The 18078-nt window shown below is 37.7% G+C and overlaps 1 protein-coding gene across 4 annotated transcripts in view; it reads left to right on the top strand.

The window, feature by feature from the left end:
- Nucleotides 1-16097, top strand: part of NVL (nuclear VCP like) — a 92102-nt gene extending 76005 nt beyond the window's left edge. For 3 of the 4 annotated variants that reach the window (XM_043923539.1, XM_043923541.1, XM_043923542.1), the window contains 2 exons: nucleotides 6923-6993; nucleotides 15783-16097. In XM_043923539.1, coding sequence (XP_043779474.1) covers nucleotides 6923-6993; nucleotides 15783-15827 — 116 coding nt within the window. In that variant the 3' untranslated portion in view covers nucleotides 15828-16097. The remainder of the gene's footprint in view (nucleotides 1-6922; nucleotides 6994-15782) is intronic. The other variant, XM_043923540.1, reaches the window with a different exon arrangement.
- Nucleotides 16098-18078: the final 1981 nt, after the last annotated feature.

Raw genomic sequence — 18078 nt, 5'->3', positions numbered from 1 at the left:
GCTACCAGGAATCTTGGAGCTAACTTTTGTTTACGGTTACAGCAGCATATGCTTAGCCTAGATTTATCAACACACATATCTTCTTTTTTTATTATTTTTAATTATTTAGGCTTTACTTTTTAAAAATTTATTCATTTTTAATTGAAGAATAATTGCTTTATAATACTGTGTTGATTTCTAGCATACATCATCATGAATCAGCCATCAGTATACATATATCCCTTCCCCCTTGAACCTTCTTCCTACCTCCTACCCCATCCCACCCCTTCAGGTTGTCACAAAGCCTTGGTTTGAGTTCCCTCAGTCATCCAGCAAATTCCCACTGGCTACCTATTTTACATATGGTAGTATATATGTTTCTGTGTTACTCTCGCCGTTCGTCCCACCCTCTCCTTCCCCATCCCCTTTTTTTATGTTTAACAAACATTTATAAGGGAGGGAAATGCTCTAGACTAAGAAGTGAACCACTCTTACACACAAACAATTTATTAAGGCAAAATGTACCCTACGGGACCAGGAAAATCTAACCTGCCATAGAAATCAGACAGGTGAAATACAGTATAATAGAAACAAAGATGTTCTCTTTTCCATAAAACCAAGTTGAGGGATGCTAGTAAACTTAAGCATATACAGAGGCTCCCAGACCAATCTGCTGTCTAAATGACTTCCAAAGTACCATTTCAGAGACAAGAAGGCGGGATTTAGAGGGGACAGTCTTTAAATCACCATTTTTCCTTCAATTCTTTGCTCCACTGACTTCTGAGAGTTTGGCATATTGGGGATCTTCAAATTTAAAAGAAATGCCAAAGCTTGACTAATGCAATCTAAGAAAAAATGGTATAAATTCCAAATGCCTGTGCAGTTTTCTATAGTTTCCAGCATTCTGCCTTGAAAATTTATCAGATTTAAAACTTAAGCCACAAAAAAAAAAAAGTGAAAAAAAAAAAAAAAAACTTAAGCCACTTCCCATAGGTGGTATAATCTTAGGAAAAAGCATTATCCAAAATATGAATTAACTAAGGTAACACTAAAATCATATACCCTAAATTCAAGTCTAATGCCATTTTGTTGTTCTGGGTTACTTGATGTGTAGGATGATGTATACAGATAATAACTTTGTTTTTGAAAAAACTTGCCAATTTTCCAGTGTGATTCTATCTTACAGTTTCCTCAGTATACATTCAGGAATCTCCCTCTTTGAGGTTGAATTCTACTGATCACCAACATGGTCCTCTTAAAAATAGGTCTCCGTCCATCATCCCCCTCCGCTATGGTCTAAAAAATGTTCCATCTTCCATAGTTTGGGGCCTGATACAGCCAGAGCTGAAAATAAGTATACTTCACCTTTGCTGATTTCCATATTTCAGCTTAATACAAATAGGAGTCATGGCATTGACTGACCCCTTCTCTGTACAGCATTACTTTTGCAGTTATTCTACTGTATTACTTTTGTAGTTATTCCACTACTATTCTATTTTCCTCAGAAATATTAAGATTTATGTGCTTAAATATCTTAATGCTATGCATAAGAGCAAGACTTTCAGTAAGAAGTATTAAGTTGGAAAAAAAATAATAAACCTGAAAAACTAGGTGTTTTCTTGTTTTTAAAGAAAGAGGTCTGAATTCCCTGGTTTCAGAATTAAAATTTGACTCTAGTTTAAAATGTAAAAAGAAGGACCATTGATGTGCTTCTTTGTGTCAAATTTCACTTAAAGTATCAGTGCAGAACAGAAAGGAAGAACTGGAAAGAAAGGATAGAAACATAAGCCACCAGTTATTATCTAAGAGTAGATATGACCTCAACCAAAATCAAAAGTATATCAGGAATTGGCCTCTTTTAGGGAGTCCTTTAAAAAAAACAAAACAAAAAAACTGTCATTGGGAGTAGCCACTGCACATCAGTTTTGAGATTTCTTTAAATAAGTTAGTATTCTTGTCTAGCTATGTGAAAATTTTCAGAGTAATTTTACTAGGAGGTAATTGGATACCATTTGGTAACTTCACATATGACACTGACATGGAATAACAAGTTGACAGGTGGGAAAGGGGAGGAAGGAAGACCCACAGAGTATAAAGTGAATTATAATGTGTAAAAACTTTTTAAAAAATAAGGCTGAAGAATTTGAAACCATAAGAACAAGCTATGTGTATACATATATATCTAAAAAACAGTTTTATGTCTTTAAAATTAGAATGTCATTTTACTTTAAATGTACAGCATGCAAAATGCTTTATAAGAGTAGAATGCGGGGGGAAAAAAAGTACAATGCATACAACAATGTAAATTTTCACAATTTTTTAGTAAATGACTGTTCTGGATCAAAAAATTAATGTTCCAAACACTTCGATCAAATGTTTATTTTTTTGTTTCCAGCATTACAATTTGCTATAATAAACTTTAAATAAGTTTCTAGACACTGACCTAGGTCCTTAAGCACTCACTTACCCAGCAAAGAGATTCTTCACCAAGCCATCACTCTTGCTTGGACAATGCTTACTGGACAATTTAAAGTGTATATGACCCTGGAGAAGGAAATGGCAACCCACTCCAGTATTCTTGCCTGGGACGTTCTGTGGACAGAGGAGTCTGATAGGCTACAGTCCAGGGGGGTCACAAAAAGTTGGACAAAACTGAGCGACTGAGCACACATATACCTTGTATATGACACATTATTTTAAATAATTCCCTTTGGTGATAAGGCTTTACAAGTTAAAAAATTATGCTATATAGAGTGATTACTACAATTATTAGTTCATAGTTGATCAAAATAGCATAAATATATAGCCAAATCTGATATGTAATTGTGAAACATAAAAATTAAAAATTTGTCAGAAAAGAAAAAAAATAAAATAAAGTGTATATGAATTGTTTTGATCAGTGAAGACACAGTTGTAGTTTTGCACTGTTTTCAATTGCTGAATTACATGTTTTTTCACCTTGATACCTTATGATCATTAGAAAGCTACTTACTTACATAATGTTATAATCACACTATGCTGACTGCCTATTCGTAACTACAAGAAACTTGTTAAAGACACACTGTTGACTATACTTTACAGAATCGTGGCCACAAGTTTCTGCAAATGAGGTTTACTTCTCTCAAATCAAGAAATATCATATTTCTAGTCCACTTTACAGAATGCCAAAATGCTTATAAATGCATTGTATGCTGTGTGCTCACTCAGTTGTGTCCGATTCTTTGCAATCGCGGGATCTGTCCATGGAATTTTCCAGTCAAGAATACTGGCATGGGTTGCCATTTCCTCCTCCAAGGGCTCTCTCCAACCCAGAGATTGAAGCTGCATCCCTTGCATCCCCTGCATTGGCAGGTGGATTCTTTTTATCTCCTGCTACTGCTACTGCCAAGTCACTTCAGTCGTGTCCGACTCTGTGCGACCCCATCCCTGGGATTCTCCAGGCAAGAAGACTGGAGTGGGTTGCCGCTTCCTTCTCCAATGCAGAAAAGTGAAAAGTGAAAGTGAAGTCGCTCAGTCATGTCTGACTCTTTGAGACCCCATGGACTGCAAGCCTACCAGGCTCCTCCGTCCATGGGATTTTCCAGGCAAGAGTACTGGAGTGGGGTGCCATTGCCTTTTATCTCCTAGTGAAAAACAAAAAGCAGTGATCACACTGGCCCATGGAGCCATCTAGGGCTATTTTATATTTCCTACCATTAGAAAGATTGAACTAAATAAGGAAAAAAAGCAAAGGAGAGAAAAGAAATTTTACAAAATGGCAACTAGCATGACCTAAAAAAGAGTGTACTAAAATATCTTCCTTCAATTAGGTAACCAAGCCCTTTCTGGAGTGAACATTTATGGGTAACTAGGTTAGCAGAGTGTTCCTCTTAGTGCTCAGGGCAAAAATACAAGGTATGTTGAAATAACTTCTACCTTTGTATAAGGAAAGACAGACTTTGAAATGGAGTGACTTTTAAAAACCACAAACCTATGTTTAGCCAGAATGTTCAATATTGACAGATTTGATGGAAGGAAATCTTCACTGGCAACTAAATTAAAAATCATAATCTTATGGGTGCCAGTTGTTTTTATCAATGTGAAGAAACTTGATTGCAAGGTACAATAGACACAATCTAAAATGAGAAATTGTGAACAATTCAAGTAACTAAAATGTTTCCTTTTGAAACACTGAAAGTATGAGTTCCAAATTGTTTGAACTTGTAACATGTCCCTTAAAGGTTGCTTTAGTTCTGTGGAAGGTTGAATTGCCCTTTAAGTAAATATTGCCTCTATCTTAAAAAAGAAACGGCTTCTGAATGGCATGGACTTCTTCATTGTGGGAAAATAGACTTGGCAAACTTGTTTCCGAGGCTCCCTCCAAGGAGATTGATTCATCCCATCAAGTCTATAGTATCTCCAGATCTGCACGTCAGACTTCAGAAGTCTGTCTACTTCAGCTCCTAACATTTTCTCCATGCTTAAGCAGAGAAGTCTCTAGTTCTGTCGGAGTCTTCGCATCTTGAATTTCTCATACCATTTATTCAAAATCTTGTTTTTCCAAATATCTTGTTAACAGCTCATCCATTGAGATCTGCTCCTTGCCTAAAGCTCACTTTGCCTAATCCCACCCTTTACTGATGGGTTGTTCTCCAGGAGGTCAGTAAGCTGCTGCACTTGTTCTGGCTGAATTGCCCTGAGAGTGCTTCTGAGTTAGTGTAGGTGAGCAATGCTGCTGCTGCTGAGCTGCTGTTGTGTCCGACTCTTTGCGACCCTGTGGATTGTAGCCCGCCGGGATCCTCTCTCCATGGGGATTCTCCAGGCAAGAATACTGGAGTGGGCTGCCATGCCCTCCTCCCGGGGATCTTCCCAGCTCAGGGATCGAGCCCAGGTCTCCCACATTTCAGATGGACTGTTTACCGTCTGAGCCACCAGGGAAGCCCAAGGAATGCTGAGACCATGTCTGATAAGATGCCGTCACACAAGAACCGAGGCTGTCACAGTGGATAGCCCGCCGTTGAAGGAAGGCCCGTACAAGTGGCTGCTCTGGTCACTCCTGACACTGCTGCAGTATCCTCCATAGTTACATAGACTGGATTCTGTCCAGTGTTGATGCCTGGGCCACTGCAGGCAGCCTCAGCAGACCCAGAAAATCAACACACGTATCTTAATCATGAAGTCCCTGAGTTTTTTGGTTGTTTAATTTGAAGATTCAGTTCTATGAACTTCTTTTATGTAAGCTGTTTTAAGTTTGTTTTGAAAGTGGGTGGGATATAATTCACAAAATTAGGATGTCATGTAAAAAATCCTTATGTGGTAGTATGCTGCCTGAGAGCTGAATGTGATCATTATCTTTGGATTTGTTTGTCACTAAAAGTTAGCAGGCCTCTGTATATGTATTGACTGCCCCTAATAATTGATGGGATGTCTTTTTATAAATGTGTGTAACAGATTCTGACATTCCTGCTTTGATGCAGTTTGCATTTCCAGCTGCCTGTCCTTCAGGGACTTTGCATTGATATCTTACTGAACCTGAAATCAGTAATGCCATTCAACTTCGGTTTGACGTGTTCAGCTACACATTGTATTTTACTTTTAGGTAAATACACTTTCTTAATTTCTATATTAGTACTATTTTAAGTATAAATTGTCATCACATAAGTTGTCATATAATTGTAAGTGAAGCCTTACTTAATTAACGTTTAGTTACTAGATTTCTCTTACCATGTGTTGGCATAACTATACTTATAAGGAATTAAAGCACCCTTCTAGTCCAGTGTTGTCATATGATCTATATATATTATGTATTATGGTGTATTATGTATGTATGTATTCCATACTAAATAATATGGAATTCCATTTTTCATTCTTAAATTAATTTGAATTATCTTGAAAAAGAACAATTCTGACTCTTCTTCATGAACATTGCCATTAAGTTAAAGAATACAAAGATAATGGGGTTATCTGTTAATGAGTGATAGTTCTCTTTGGGTGTTACTACACTAAAATATGATGAGCCAGAGAGTGGGAAAAATGGGGAGATATTGATCAGAGGGTACAAATTTCCTGCTATACAATGAATAAATTCTGAGGATCCCGTGTACTAATTATCAGTAGTGTGTTATATACAGTTAACCTGGGTTTGAACTGTGCAGATCCACTGATACACGTGGATTCTTTTCAGCAAATATGTAGTATAGCACCACACGATCCATGCTTGGTTGAATCTACAGGAAAAGAACCACAGATTCAGAGAGTCAACTATAAAGTTAAACATAGACTTTTGACTGACAGCCACCACTCCTAACCTTCACATTGTTGAAGGGTCAGCTGAACTTGAAAGCGGTTCAGAGAGTAGATCTTAGTAATTATCACCACAAAAATAAATAAAAAAGTGATCATGAGGGGCTGGAGATGTTAACTAACCTTATTGTGGTAACCATTTTGCAAAAGATCATCATATCACATTGTACTTCTTAAAGTTAACTTACATTTATTATATACTAACAGTATCTTAGTAAAGCCAAGGGGAACACAAAGTAACAGAACATATGAACCATTTATCTTTTTTAAGGATAAGAATCTCTTTTTTATTTTAAATAATGGACATATTTTATTTAAATATGGACAAAGTACTTTGTAATATAATTTGTTCCACAATAAACTGTTTTGATTGCTGGGGGGGAAAAAGACTGTGCTTTTAAAATATATGACATGACTTAAGCATGTATGGAAAATTAAATATGGTTAGGTATATGTAAATTAAGAAAAGGAAAAACTGTAACTTTGATGAGCAGAATATATCTGGTTTGAACATTGCTCTGAAAAAGAATAGAGCCAGTGTCATTAATTGCCTCAGTGTTCCTCTTGAATGCTAGTAAACCTCTCAAGAGAAATTTAGTTATAAATCACAGTTAGCTTACTATACCCAAATATTATGTATGTTCGTGCATTTGCTCCACAGGTGAACTGAAGGTTAGTCAGAAGCACTTTGAAGAAGCTTTCAAGAAAGTAAAATCATCTGTATCAAAAGAGGTAAGCAATGCTCTTAAAGGTAGAATAGCAATTAGAATTGAGAGTAGTATGAATTCATGACAAAAAGCAAAATGGTTGCCTCTGAGAGAGTGTTCTTGAGAGACTGTAACTTTGAATGTTTCTAGAGACTAAACACAGAGAGGAAATGACCCCGTGTATGTTTTCATAATCTCAGAATTTTTAATCATTCTCATTCAAGTATTATTTGACCTGTATCACCCTTTACACTTACTCATAGTTTCAGAAAGGTAAAAATACCTTCACTGTAAGGTCAGAGAAGAGTTAAAAATCACTCAGACTTGTCCTTACAAAAAATGCTGGATTTTACTGTATTTATTTCTTACTGTGTTGAGGTATTCTGTCTGTAGTAAGTTAAAATGTTTGCTGTTAAGTGAAGTGAGGTTACTGTGGCACAGAAGAGTTTGCAGGGAAATATCCAACCCAAAGAAATGTCTGAATTGAACACCGGATATCTTAGGGCTTCCCTCATAGCTCAGTTGGTAAATCATCTGCCTGCAATGCAGGAGACCCGAGTTCTGTTCCTGGGTCAGGAAGATCCTCTGGAGAAGGAAATGGCAACCCACTCCAGTATTCTTGCCTGGAGAATCCCATGGACAGAGGAGCGTGGCAGGCTATAGTCCATGGGATCGCAAGAGCTGGACACGACTTAGCGACTGAACCACCTATCTTGGATGGATACTTTTGTTTCTGGACTTCCAGAAGTCTAATTTGCCTTAGCCATGTGATTCTGTTTATTGACTATACTTAAAATTCCTCTAGCTCATTATCCATTTATTACCCCTGGCTCAGTATTTCTTAAGATTATTGATTGAAAACATTCAAGTCCAAGTTCAGACAGTTATATGAGATGGGTTGCTGTGTTCCAGTGCCTCTAGTCCTGGTGTAAATACTCTTATTTGACCATCTTACCACTTTTAACTAAAGTAATCAGTTAAGGAGTTTGGGCTGGTGATGGTGTCTTTTAGGTATATAGCTTACTTCTTTTTCAGCTGAAGTCTAGTCTGCTGAACCTGGCCTGGGTCTTTTACCATATGTGGAGAAATGAAAGTCTACTTTGACGTCTCAGGCATTTTGTACACTAGAGGAAATGTTTTTATTTCATTGCCTGTCTTTGAGTCAGATAGTCTTATTAATTAAAATAAAACAGTTTTACAATTAATCTTCCTGGCACTTTTCATTCTGATCAACAAGAAAGTAGTGATGTAAGTGCCCCCCCGCCCCCGCAAGATTTAGTCATTAAAAAACAAATCTTCCTTATGTTTATTACCTGTAATCAGAGTTTCGATTTGAGGCTTTCCAAGAATCAGGACACACTGGCATAGCTCCACATTTGTCACTCTCATCCTGTAACCTTACTTTTTTAAAATTGAAATTGTATTTACCTTGGTAATGCACAAATACAGTTCCGCGCATGCGATGTTAACTCGCTTCAGTCGTATCCAACTCTGTACAGCCCCACGGACTGTAGCCCGCCAGGCTCCTCTGTCCATGGGCTTCTCCAGGCAAGAATAGCGGAGTGTGTTGCTGTGCCCTCCTCCAGGGAATCTTCCCGACCCGGGGATTGAACCCACATCTCTTATGTCTCCTGCACTGGCAGACAGGTTCTTTACCACCAGCAGCATCTGGGAAGTCCTACAGTTCTGTAAGCTTTGGCAAACTTAACTGGTACCTCAGTCAATAACAGAACATTCTCATCACTTGAGAAGGTTGCTGTGTTCCTTTGTAGTGGTCAGTCCCTTTACAAAGGCTGTACCAGCGAAGCCCTGATCTGACTGCTGTCATCATGCTCTAACTTCACCTGTTTTGGAACTTTATGTAAATAGAATCATATTGATATACGCATTTGTCTGGCTTCTTCTGCTCATGTAATGTTGCGGAGATTCATCCACATTGCTGTTTTTCACGAGTTTGGTCCATTCTCTCGCTGAGTAGTTTTCCATGATATGAATATACTGCAGTTTGTGTATCCTTTCCCCTGCTGGTGGGCACTTGGGTTTTTTCCAGTTTTGGGCTTCCTCAGATAATAGTGTGTCAGAGAGAGAGAGAATGAGAACATGTGTTTTTATTTCTCTTGAGTAAATAACTAGGAGAGGAATTGCTGGATCTTGTGGCGAGTGTATGTTTAACTTTATAGGAAACTGCCAACCTTCTTTTCCAAGTGACTGTTTTGCATTTTGTGAGCATTCCAATTGGCCCACACTCTCACCAACACTTGAGTATTTTCAGTCTTTTAATTTTAGCCATTCTACTGTATGTGAAATAGTATCCTGTTGTGGTCTAAATTTGTTTTCCTGATGACTGAAATGTTTAGCATTTTTTCATGTGCTTATTGATCATTTGGATATCTTATTTTGTGTCCTCACCTTTTGCTCTTAAAACATTGAGTTGTAAAAAAAAAAAAACAAACATTGAGTTGTTTTCTTATTATTAAGTTGTGCAAATTCTTAGTTTATCTTGGCTTGAAGCCTTTAATGAGATACACATTTTTTTCTGAAATATCTGTAGGATTTATTTTGGAGTATAGTTAATTTAAAATGTGTTTCAAGATATATACAACAAATCAGTTATGTATCTATATCTCCACTCTTTTTTTTTTTTTAGATTTTTTTTTCTCATATAGGTATTGCAGAACATTGAGAGAGCTCTCTGTGATGTCCATAGGTCCTCACTAGTTATCTACTTTGTATATAGCAGTATGTGTCATGTCGGTCCCAGTCTCCACGTTTATCCATCCCTGCCTCTTTCCCCCTTGGTAACCATAAGTTTGCTTTCGATATCTGTGACTCTGTTTCTGTTTTATAAATAGAAGTTCATTTGTACCATTTTTTTCTAGATTCAACATATAAGCAGTATCATATTTGTCTTTCTTTTTCTAACCTACTTTACCTACTATAATAATCTCTAGATTCATCCATGTTGCTGCAAATGACATTATTTTGTTCTTTTTTATGGCTGAGGAATACAGATGTTCATATTGAGGATATTTTGTCCTAATTTTTTTTTTAATTTTCTTAAAGCATCTTTTGAAGAACAGAAGTTTTTTATTTGTATGAAATCCAATTTTTTAAAAATAATTTGTGTTTTTCTGTCATAAGAAATCTTGATTATCCTAAGTTTATGAAAAATTTTTCTCCTTTGCTTTTCTCTAGTAGTTTTATAGTTTTATCTTTTACATTTAGAACTATGATCCATTACAAACTAATTTTTTTAATTTAAAATGAGATAGAAAAGCCATGATATTTTTTCCCATGCAGCTGTCTAGTTACTGTGGTCCTGTTGGTTGAAAATACTTTCCTTTCATTGAATTATCATGCCCTCTTTTTGAAAACCAATTGATCATCTATGCATGAATGTATTTCTTCACTCTTTTTTCTGTTTCACTGATCTTTATATCCATTTTATGCCACTGTACATTTTTTGCCACTCTCTTGATTATTTTACATCAATTTTTAATTTTTATTTATTTTCTGGCCACAGCATGTGGGATCTTAGCTCCCCAACCAGGGATCAAACCTGTGCTCCCTGCAGTGGAAATTTAGATTCTTAATCACCGGACTTCTGGGGAAGTCCCCTTGATTATTACAGAATACATATGTTAATCTTGAAGTCAGCTAGTGTAAGTCATTCAGATTTCTTCTTTTTTTCCCCAAAAATTGTTTTATCTATTTTAGTCTCTTTGCTTTCCCATATAAAATTTGCAGTTTATCAATTTCTGCAAAAGAAACTTTCTGGGATTTTGAATGGATTTGCATTGAATCTGTAGATCAGTTGGGAGAGCAGAGGTATTAAAAATACTGAGTTTTTCAATCAGTGAACTTAGTATATCTGTTCATTTATTTAGATAATTTTATTTCTTTTATAATTATTTATTCATTTTTTAAAAATTCACTTATTAGAGCCATTTGATCTCTCCTAGTAATGTTTTGCATTTTCAGGTTGTAAATTTTTCAAGATGTACATTTTTCATCAAATTTATTCCTAAGTAATTTATAATTTTTTATTTTTTATAATGTTTTTTAAAATATTGTTCTCTAATTGCTATTGTTGCTCTATTGTTCTCTTTATATATTGACCTGGGATGGCTCTTCATTTGTCATTCTTTTACCTTCTTTACCTCTAAATATTTACTTCAGTTTTCTAGACTAAAAAAATGAAACCATCTTGTTTGTATTTGCCTGCTCTTAATTTTGAAAAGCTTCCATGTTTAATGTTTTTACATTTAAGTGTTACATATTTTGCAGTTACAATTAAGTAATTGTATTAGAGTTGGCTATAAAAATGTCACGCAGAGTTTGAAAATTGCTTGCTTGACCTATCCTTAAATTGGGCCACATTTTCATCCTTGCATCTGTGATAATTAAGGAGTAAAATCTAATTTTGTTACCTTTTCTAAAACTCTGCTGGTAAATTTGAAACCAGTGGATATTATGTTTGGGTGGGGGGGGGGGGGGGCATTAAGTCTCTGCTTTCTGGTTCTCCTTCACAGTCCACAGCTGTACCAGAGAACGTCTTCCTTCCTTAAATTGTTTTAGTTGAAGTACAGTTGGTTTACAATGTTGTGTTAGTTTCTGGTATACGGCAAAGCTGACTCAGATATATATTTAAGTATATTATATATGTGTATATATATACTATTCATATTATTTTCAGTATTATTTAAGATATTAAATGTAGTTCCCTGTGCTATACAGTAGGATTTTCTTTATCTAGTTTATTTATTTATTTTGGCCGAGCTGTGACGCTTGCAGGATCTTAGTTCCCCAACCAGGGATTGAACCCCAGGCCCCTGGCAGTGAAAGCATGGAGCCCTATCTATTGGACCTCTGGGGAATTTCCTGTCTCTTTTATAAATAGTAGTTTGTATCTGCTAATCATGAACTAATTTATCTCTTCCCCAACCCCTTTTCCCTTTGGTAGCTGTAAGTTTGTTTTCTATGTCTGTGAGTCTATTTTGTAAATAGATTCGTTGGTGTCATGTTTTAGATTCTACATATAAGTAATTTCATGTGTTATTTTTCTCTTTGTCTGACTTAGTTCACCTAGTATGATAATCTCAGCCTGTGCATGTTGCTGCCAAGGGGCGTTATCTCATTCTTCCAGAAGGGTGCCAGTGGGATTGCTGGATCATATGACTACTCTATTTTTGGGAAACCATCTTTTTCTTTCTGATTTAGGAGAATTCAGTTGAAATTACAGGAGTTGGATAGTCAAACAAAATCCATTTGAAAAATCAAACCATAAGACAGGTATGGCGTTTGTTGATACATTTCTGAATGTAGGATTGAGCGGCTCATTTGTAAGCTGGCTCTTTCTACTTTTAATATTAGGGTTCCTTTAGTTGTAAATGACGAAAACCCAAGTCTGTATGTGAGGAATCCATTCCACATATAAGGAAGTTGAGAGTATTACTGGCTTCAGGCATGCTGGATCCAGAAACTTCATTGCTTTGTTTCTTATGGGAAAAGGCTGCCTGCAGGCCCAGACATACAGGCTACTTGTTTATTAACCCCCATAGCAAGAGAATTTCCTGATAGCTCCAACAGGAGAGTTTCAGGGAACCTGCGATTAGTCCAGCTCAGGTTAGAGCCCATGGCAAAACTAATCACTATGACTAGCTCTAAAGTTAGATACTCTAGCCAGGTGGAATGTAAGGGGTAGCATAGTTTTCTAAAGATCATGACTTCAGGCCCTAGGATAAAAAGCTATAGATAAGACACTGGCATCAAGTTATTGACTTAGTGGCGGACTTAAGTTTTTTCATACTGAAAGAGAATCTGCTAGGCTTGTTAAACACAAAAGGAACACCCGATTACATTTTACATTTTAACCTTTCAGACATACTTATGGAGATAGCAGTTGCTTTGAAGTAAGTTAACATTAAATAAATGATTGGGAGATGTCAAAAAAGGAAAAAGAAAAATGAAAGGAGAACGGTGTGTACATTCTGTCCCAAGGTCCACAGAACTGATCTGTATAGTTCAGAAATGTTCAGCCTGTTCTCATGCTAGGTAAATCTGCCCTGCTAACTGGTGCCTTCTGTTTCCTTGAAGCAGTCGGCTCCCTGGTGCCACACGGTTTTTAGTTTGAGGGGAAAACAACAGCATGTGAAGTGGATTTGGTGTCCAGCAATTGGCTAACATGCTAGTAGGGTCTGGTTTAGAGGCCAGATGCAGAAACTTGTCACCTGACCCAGTAAATCCTCATAAACCAGCTGAGGGTGAGATGTGAGCACAGTTTGCAAACATTCCTTCTGAGTCTCTGCCTGTATTCCTCATTCATTCCTACTTCTTTGCTGCCAGTCTTTCAGGCTCCCATCTGAAGATCCCAGCCCCAGTCCTAGTTTCTCATGAGAGGCCATGTCCTAGTGTGGTCCTAAGAAGGCCGAATAGATTAGCAGTTCATTATGACAGATACCCCAGCTTAGACGATTGGACTCTTTTTGCCAGTTACTTCTTAGTCAGCTGTTTACTTTCTTCCCTGAATGAAACCATTATCCAATATGTGTCACTTCACAGACTTATAAAACATAACTTATTTTGTTGATTTGGTTTTTTTGGTAATAACTGCTCACCAGAGACCTGAACCTGGGTTAACATCAGTAAATGTTGAGACCTTGAAATTGTTTTCCCAGCTATGTATTATCTCAAATGTAGTCTTTCCCTCTGCCTACTATGGCATTGTTAAACTGTCAGGAAGGAAACCTCACTCAAACATAAATTAGGTATTTTTTTCCCTCCTCCCCTATTAAAACCACACCACAGAAACACTCCTGTTTTATTAACTCGTTGGTTTAGTGTTTTTCACACCCATTGGCTGGCACACTTTGATTCTCTTCTTCACACTCGGGATTATATGGTTCATCTATTTGCTTGATCAAGTCTGTCACATTGAGAGAAAAACTTCCCAAGTAGAGTTGCTCTTGCCTCTAGCTGTGTATTGAGTTGCCTAAGATCCCATCCTTTCATCCATCCAGAAACATATATATATATCATGTACCTACCATACACATGCCAAGCTTTGTGCTAGACTCACAAGATATAAAATTGCATAAGACGTGGGTTAGGAACCATTTTGAGCAATTAAAGAGTTGTAAACACTACCATAGATGTGTATATAGAATACGTATTAACCTGATCACTCAGATTCCTTCAAGGTTAGAAAATAGTTTGCAAGTAACTTTTGCTTAGAAAGTATCAGCACAGTGTGACAGAGGCAGTGTGACTGATTTTATTACTAACATGTCTGAACCAGTAGTTCCACACACTGTGTAGTTTTTTTAATCCTCTGAAGAACATCCATGGGAAGGCTACATGTGTGTCCCAGTGATTCCAGTATATTCTCTTTAATACTTTTGATGGTCATAAACCTTAAAACTTTCAAATATTTAATTTCTAAAAACTACCCTAGTGAATCATAAGCTATCACTTCCCTTTTGGAGATAGGCATGGTATGAATTTTGAATAAATAATAAATAAAAGAGATGACCAAGCTGATTATTATTACTTTGTGAGATCTTTTAAAAAATTAAGGCACAACAATTAAGATAAAAAGACAGCTTTCCTGTTTGGCGTCATAACTGGCCCTAATGAAACTAATGATTGCTTGTGGGGAGAGAAACTGGGTGACTGGAGGACAGAAGTTTGAAAATTGACTTTTCATCGTATTTGAATTTTGAACCATGTAAATGTATTACCTAATTTAAAAACTTAAATACTAAAAAAATAATAATTTACAAGATCTTGAGGACCAAAGTCGTAGTGATAGTTTTCTCTGGAAATTAAGGATTACTTTTTAATTTTTTCTGCTGATTTGTATTTTCTAATATTTCTACAATAAATATTTTATAAAATAAAACATTACTATTAAAAAGGGAATCACTTTAATCTGGCTGTAAACACAGCATGCTTAAAATGTCTTTGTTGTTGTTGTTCAGTCCTGTTCGACTCTTTGTGACCCCGTAGACTGTAGCACGCCAGGCCTCCCTGTCCCTCACCATCTTCCAAAGTTTGCCCAAGTTCATGTTCATTGCATTGGTGATGCTGTCTAGCCATCTCATCCTCTGAAGCCCTCTTCTCCTTCTGCCCTCAATCTTACCCAGCATCAGGGACTTTTCCAGCGAGTTGTCTGGAATTCCAGCATCAGTCCTTCCAGTGATATTCAGGGTTGATCTCCCTTAAGATTGAATGTCTTTACTACACCTTTATTATTTAGCAGTGAGTTGAAATACCAAGGCCCTCTTATCTTACTTCAGAGTTAATTCAGCATTTCACTAATACTTATTTTATATTCACTGTTGACATTGTTTGAGCTACTTGCCAGGAGTTGGTCCAAGGGTTACAAAATGGTGTTTTCACTGCCATGGGCCCAGGTTCAATCCCTGGACAGGAAACTTAAGATCCTGCAAGTTGCATAGTGCAAACAAAAAAAAAGAAGAGAGAGGTACTTGAAAAAAATCACTGAAATAAATATATAGAATTTTTTTTTAATTAATCTTTACATGGTCTTCTGTGCATTAGTCTTTACGTAGTCTTCCCTCTGTGCATGTCTGTGTCTTACTCCTCTTCTTATGAGGATACCAGATGATATTGGATGTACTAAAGCCCACCCTAATGACTTCATTTTAACTTAAATCACTTAGACCCTTATTTCCAAATCCAGTCACACTCTGAGGTACTGGAGGTGAGGACTTCAACATCTGAGTTTTGGGGAGCACAGTTCAGCTCATTTCAGTGTCTAGCTCCATATTCTGTCCTCTCCTCTCCTCTCAGGATCGAGCAATGTATAAGGATCTGCAGTGGTCCCTCAGCCGGTGACTTCTCCAGCAGCGAGCCTTCCAGGAGTCCAGTGCCTCAAGATGCCAGAGATGCCCACGTGCTCTGAGCGCCCACTTTCAGCTTGATACATGTGCTCTCACATAAGCGTTTTATCCTCAAATTAATGAGGCCAAGTCAAAGCTGAAGATTCTTCCCATCCGGACAACCTCATATGGAAACACCCTACCTCCTGTTTAAGGGGAAAAAAATTAATTGTCAAAATAAAATAACAGATAACCTTTTTAAAATAAAATGTTTATTTTGAAACAACCTTGACTGTACTACAGAAAAGTTGCAATTACAGTAAAAAGAACTTCCCCCGCAAAACCATCTAAGGGTGCTTCCCAGCCTGATGCGTGATCACCCGTAAATACTTTATATTTCCTGCACAGCAGGATAGTCCCCTACATAACCAGCCATCCACATCAGATCAACCGTGTCAGCTGTGATACTTCCCTACCAAATCCTCAGGCTCCACTCAGGTTTCTCCAGTTGTCCCAATGAAGTCCTTTATAACAAAGGAATCTAGTTTGGAATTAGCTGTTGCAACTCATTGCTTTTCTTTTTTGGGCGGGGGGCTGCACTGGGTCTCCACTGCCGCACGCAGGCTTTCTCCAGTTGTGGCGAGTAGGGGCTGCTCTTCGTCGTCGTGCACGGGCTTCCCATGGCAGCCACTTCTCTTGTTGCAGAGCACAGGCTCTAGTTGCCCCGCAGCATGTGGGATCTTCCCCGAACCAGGGATCAAACCTGTGTCCCCCACATTGGCAGGCAGATTCTTAACCACTGAACCACCAGAGAAATCCTGCTCTTTTCCTTGAAGTCTAGAACAACTCCTATCTTAACTTTTGACACTTTTGAAGGTTATTGGCCAGTTACTTTGTAAAATGCCTTCAATGTGAGTTTGTTTCCCCGTAATTAAATGCAGCTTGTACATCTTCGGCAGGAATAAGCATCATGAAGTGACGGTCTTCTCACTGCATCCTCTCAGGTAGGTGCAGTCTCGGTTTGCTCCATTACCAGGGATGTCCACTTTGATCACTTAAGAGGGTCCTGCCGAGCTTCTTACACTGTAAAGTACTCTCATCAAACTCAGGTGTTGCTATGGTTTCAGTGTGTTGTCTTTTACTCTTAATCATATGATGTTCAAACTGTCCCAGATTCAAGTCAGTTGGGAACCTGTTCACATTTGCCTCTGTGCACTTTTGACAAGTCTCTAGCTGATAATATCAGAAGGGTTTGTGTCATGTTTTATTTCATTCCTGATTTACAGTGCTGCTCACGGTGTTTTCTGAGATTGTGTAGATGGCTTTGGTTACCTACTTTTTCCCCTTCCAAATTTTCTATTCGACCTGACTCTACAAAGGTGTTTATGCTACTTTAAAAAATGTGACTGATAAAATGAAGAAAATAGTAATAGATCAAAGCACAGTCAGGTAAGTAAAGCACAGTCCTTTTTTCTTGAAGAGTTCACAACCAAATATTGACCTCTAACCAGAGTATCACAATACCCAAGGGAGGGGCGTGGAAAGGAGGGTGCTGTAGGACCCCAGAGGAAGAACACCAAAGGAAAAAGCAAGTCAGAATCATGTCTTCAGCATAGATGATTAAGAATGAAAGTTAAAAAGTGTAGGCCAGAAAGTCTTAAAGAGTTATGTAATTTGAGTAATAGATTTGATTGGGCTTGATATCAGCCAAATCAAGAGAGAAACACAGTCTGGTATGTCGTATATATAATATAAGAGATAGTGAAGATTGTCTTGACAATTGAATTTTCTTGACAATTTCTAGACAAATAGGTCTAAAGTACCAAACTTTCTGGTTGTTTCAGTTCAGTTCAGTCGCTCAGTCGTGTCCGACTCTTTGCGACCCCATGAATCACAGTACACCAGGCCTCCCTGTCCATCACCAACTGCCAGAGTTTATTCAAACTCATGTCCGTCGAGTTGGTGATGCCATCCAGTCATCTCATCCTCTGTCGTACCCTTCTCCTCCTGCCCCCAATCCCTCCCAGCATCAGGGTCTTTTCAAAAAAACAGCTCTTCGCATCAGGTAGCCAAAATACTGGAGTTCCAGCTTCAGCATCCGTCCTTCCAATGAACTCCCAGAACTGATCTCCTTTAGGATGGACTGGTTGGATCTCCTAGTTTATCCTAAATGCCAAGTGTTGACTGCATCACATGTCAGGCTGCATTTGTCCATCAGCTTTGCAAATCAGCTGTGATGTAGGTTGGACAGCAGGGAGTTATTGGGC

Source organism: Cervus elaphus, chromosome 14 (genome assembly GCF_910594005.1).
Source record: "Cervus elaphus chromosome 14, mCerEla1.1, whole genome shotgun sequence".
NCBI classification, from domain to species: Eukaryota; Metazoa; Chordata; class Mammalia; order Artiodactyla; family Cervidae; genus Cervus; species Cervus elaphus.
This window is presented reverse-complemented; position numbering and strand designations above follow the sequence as displayed.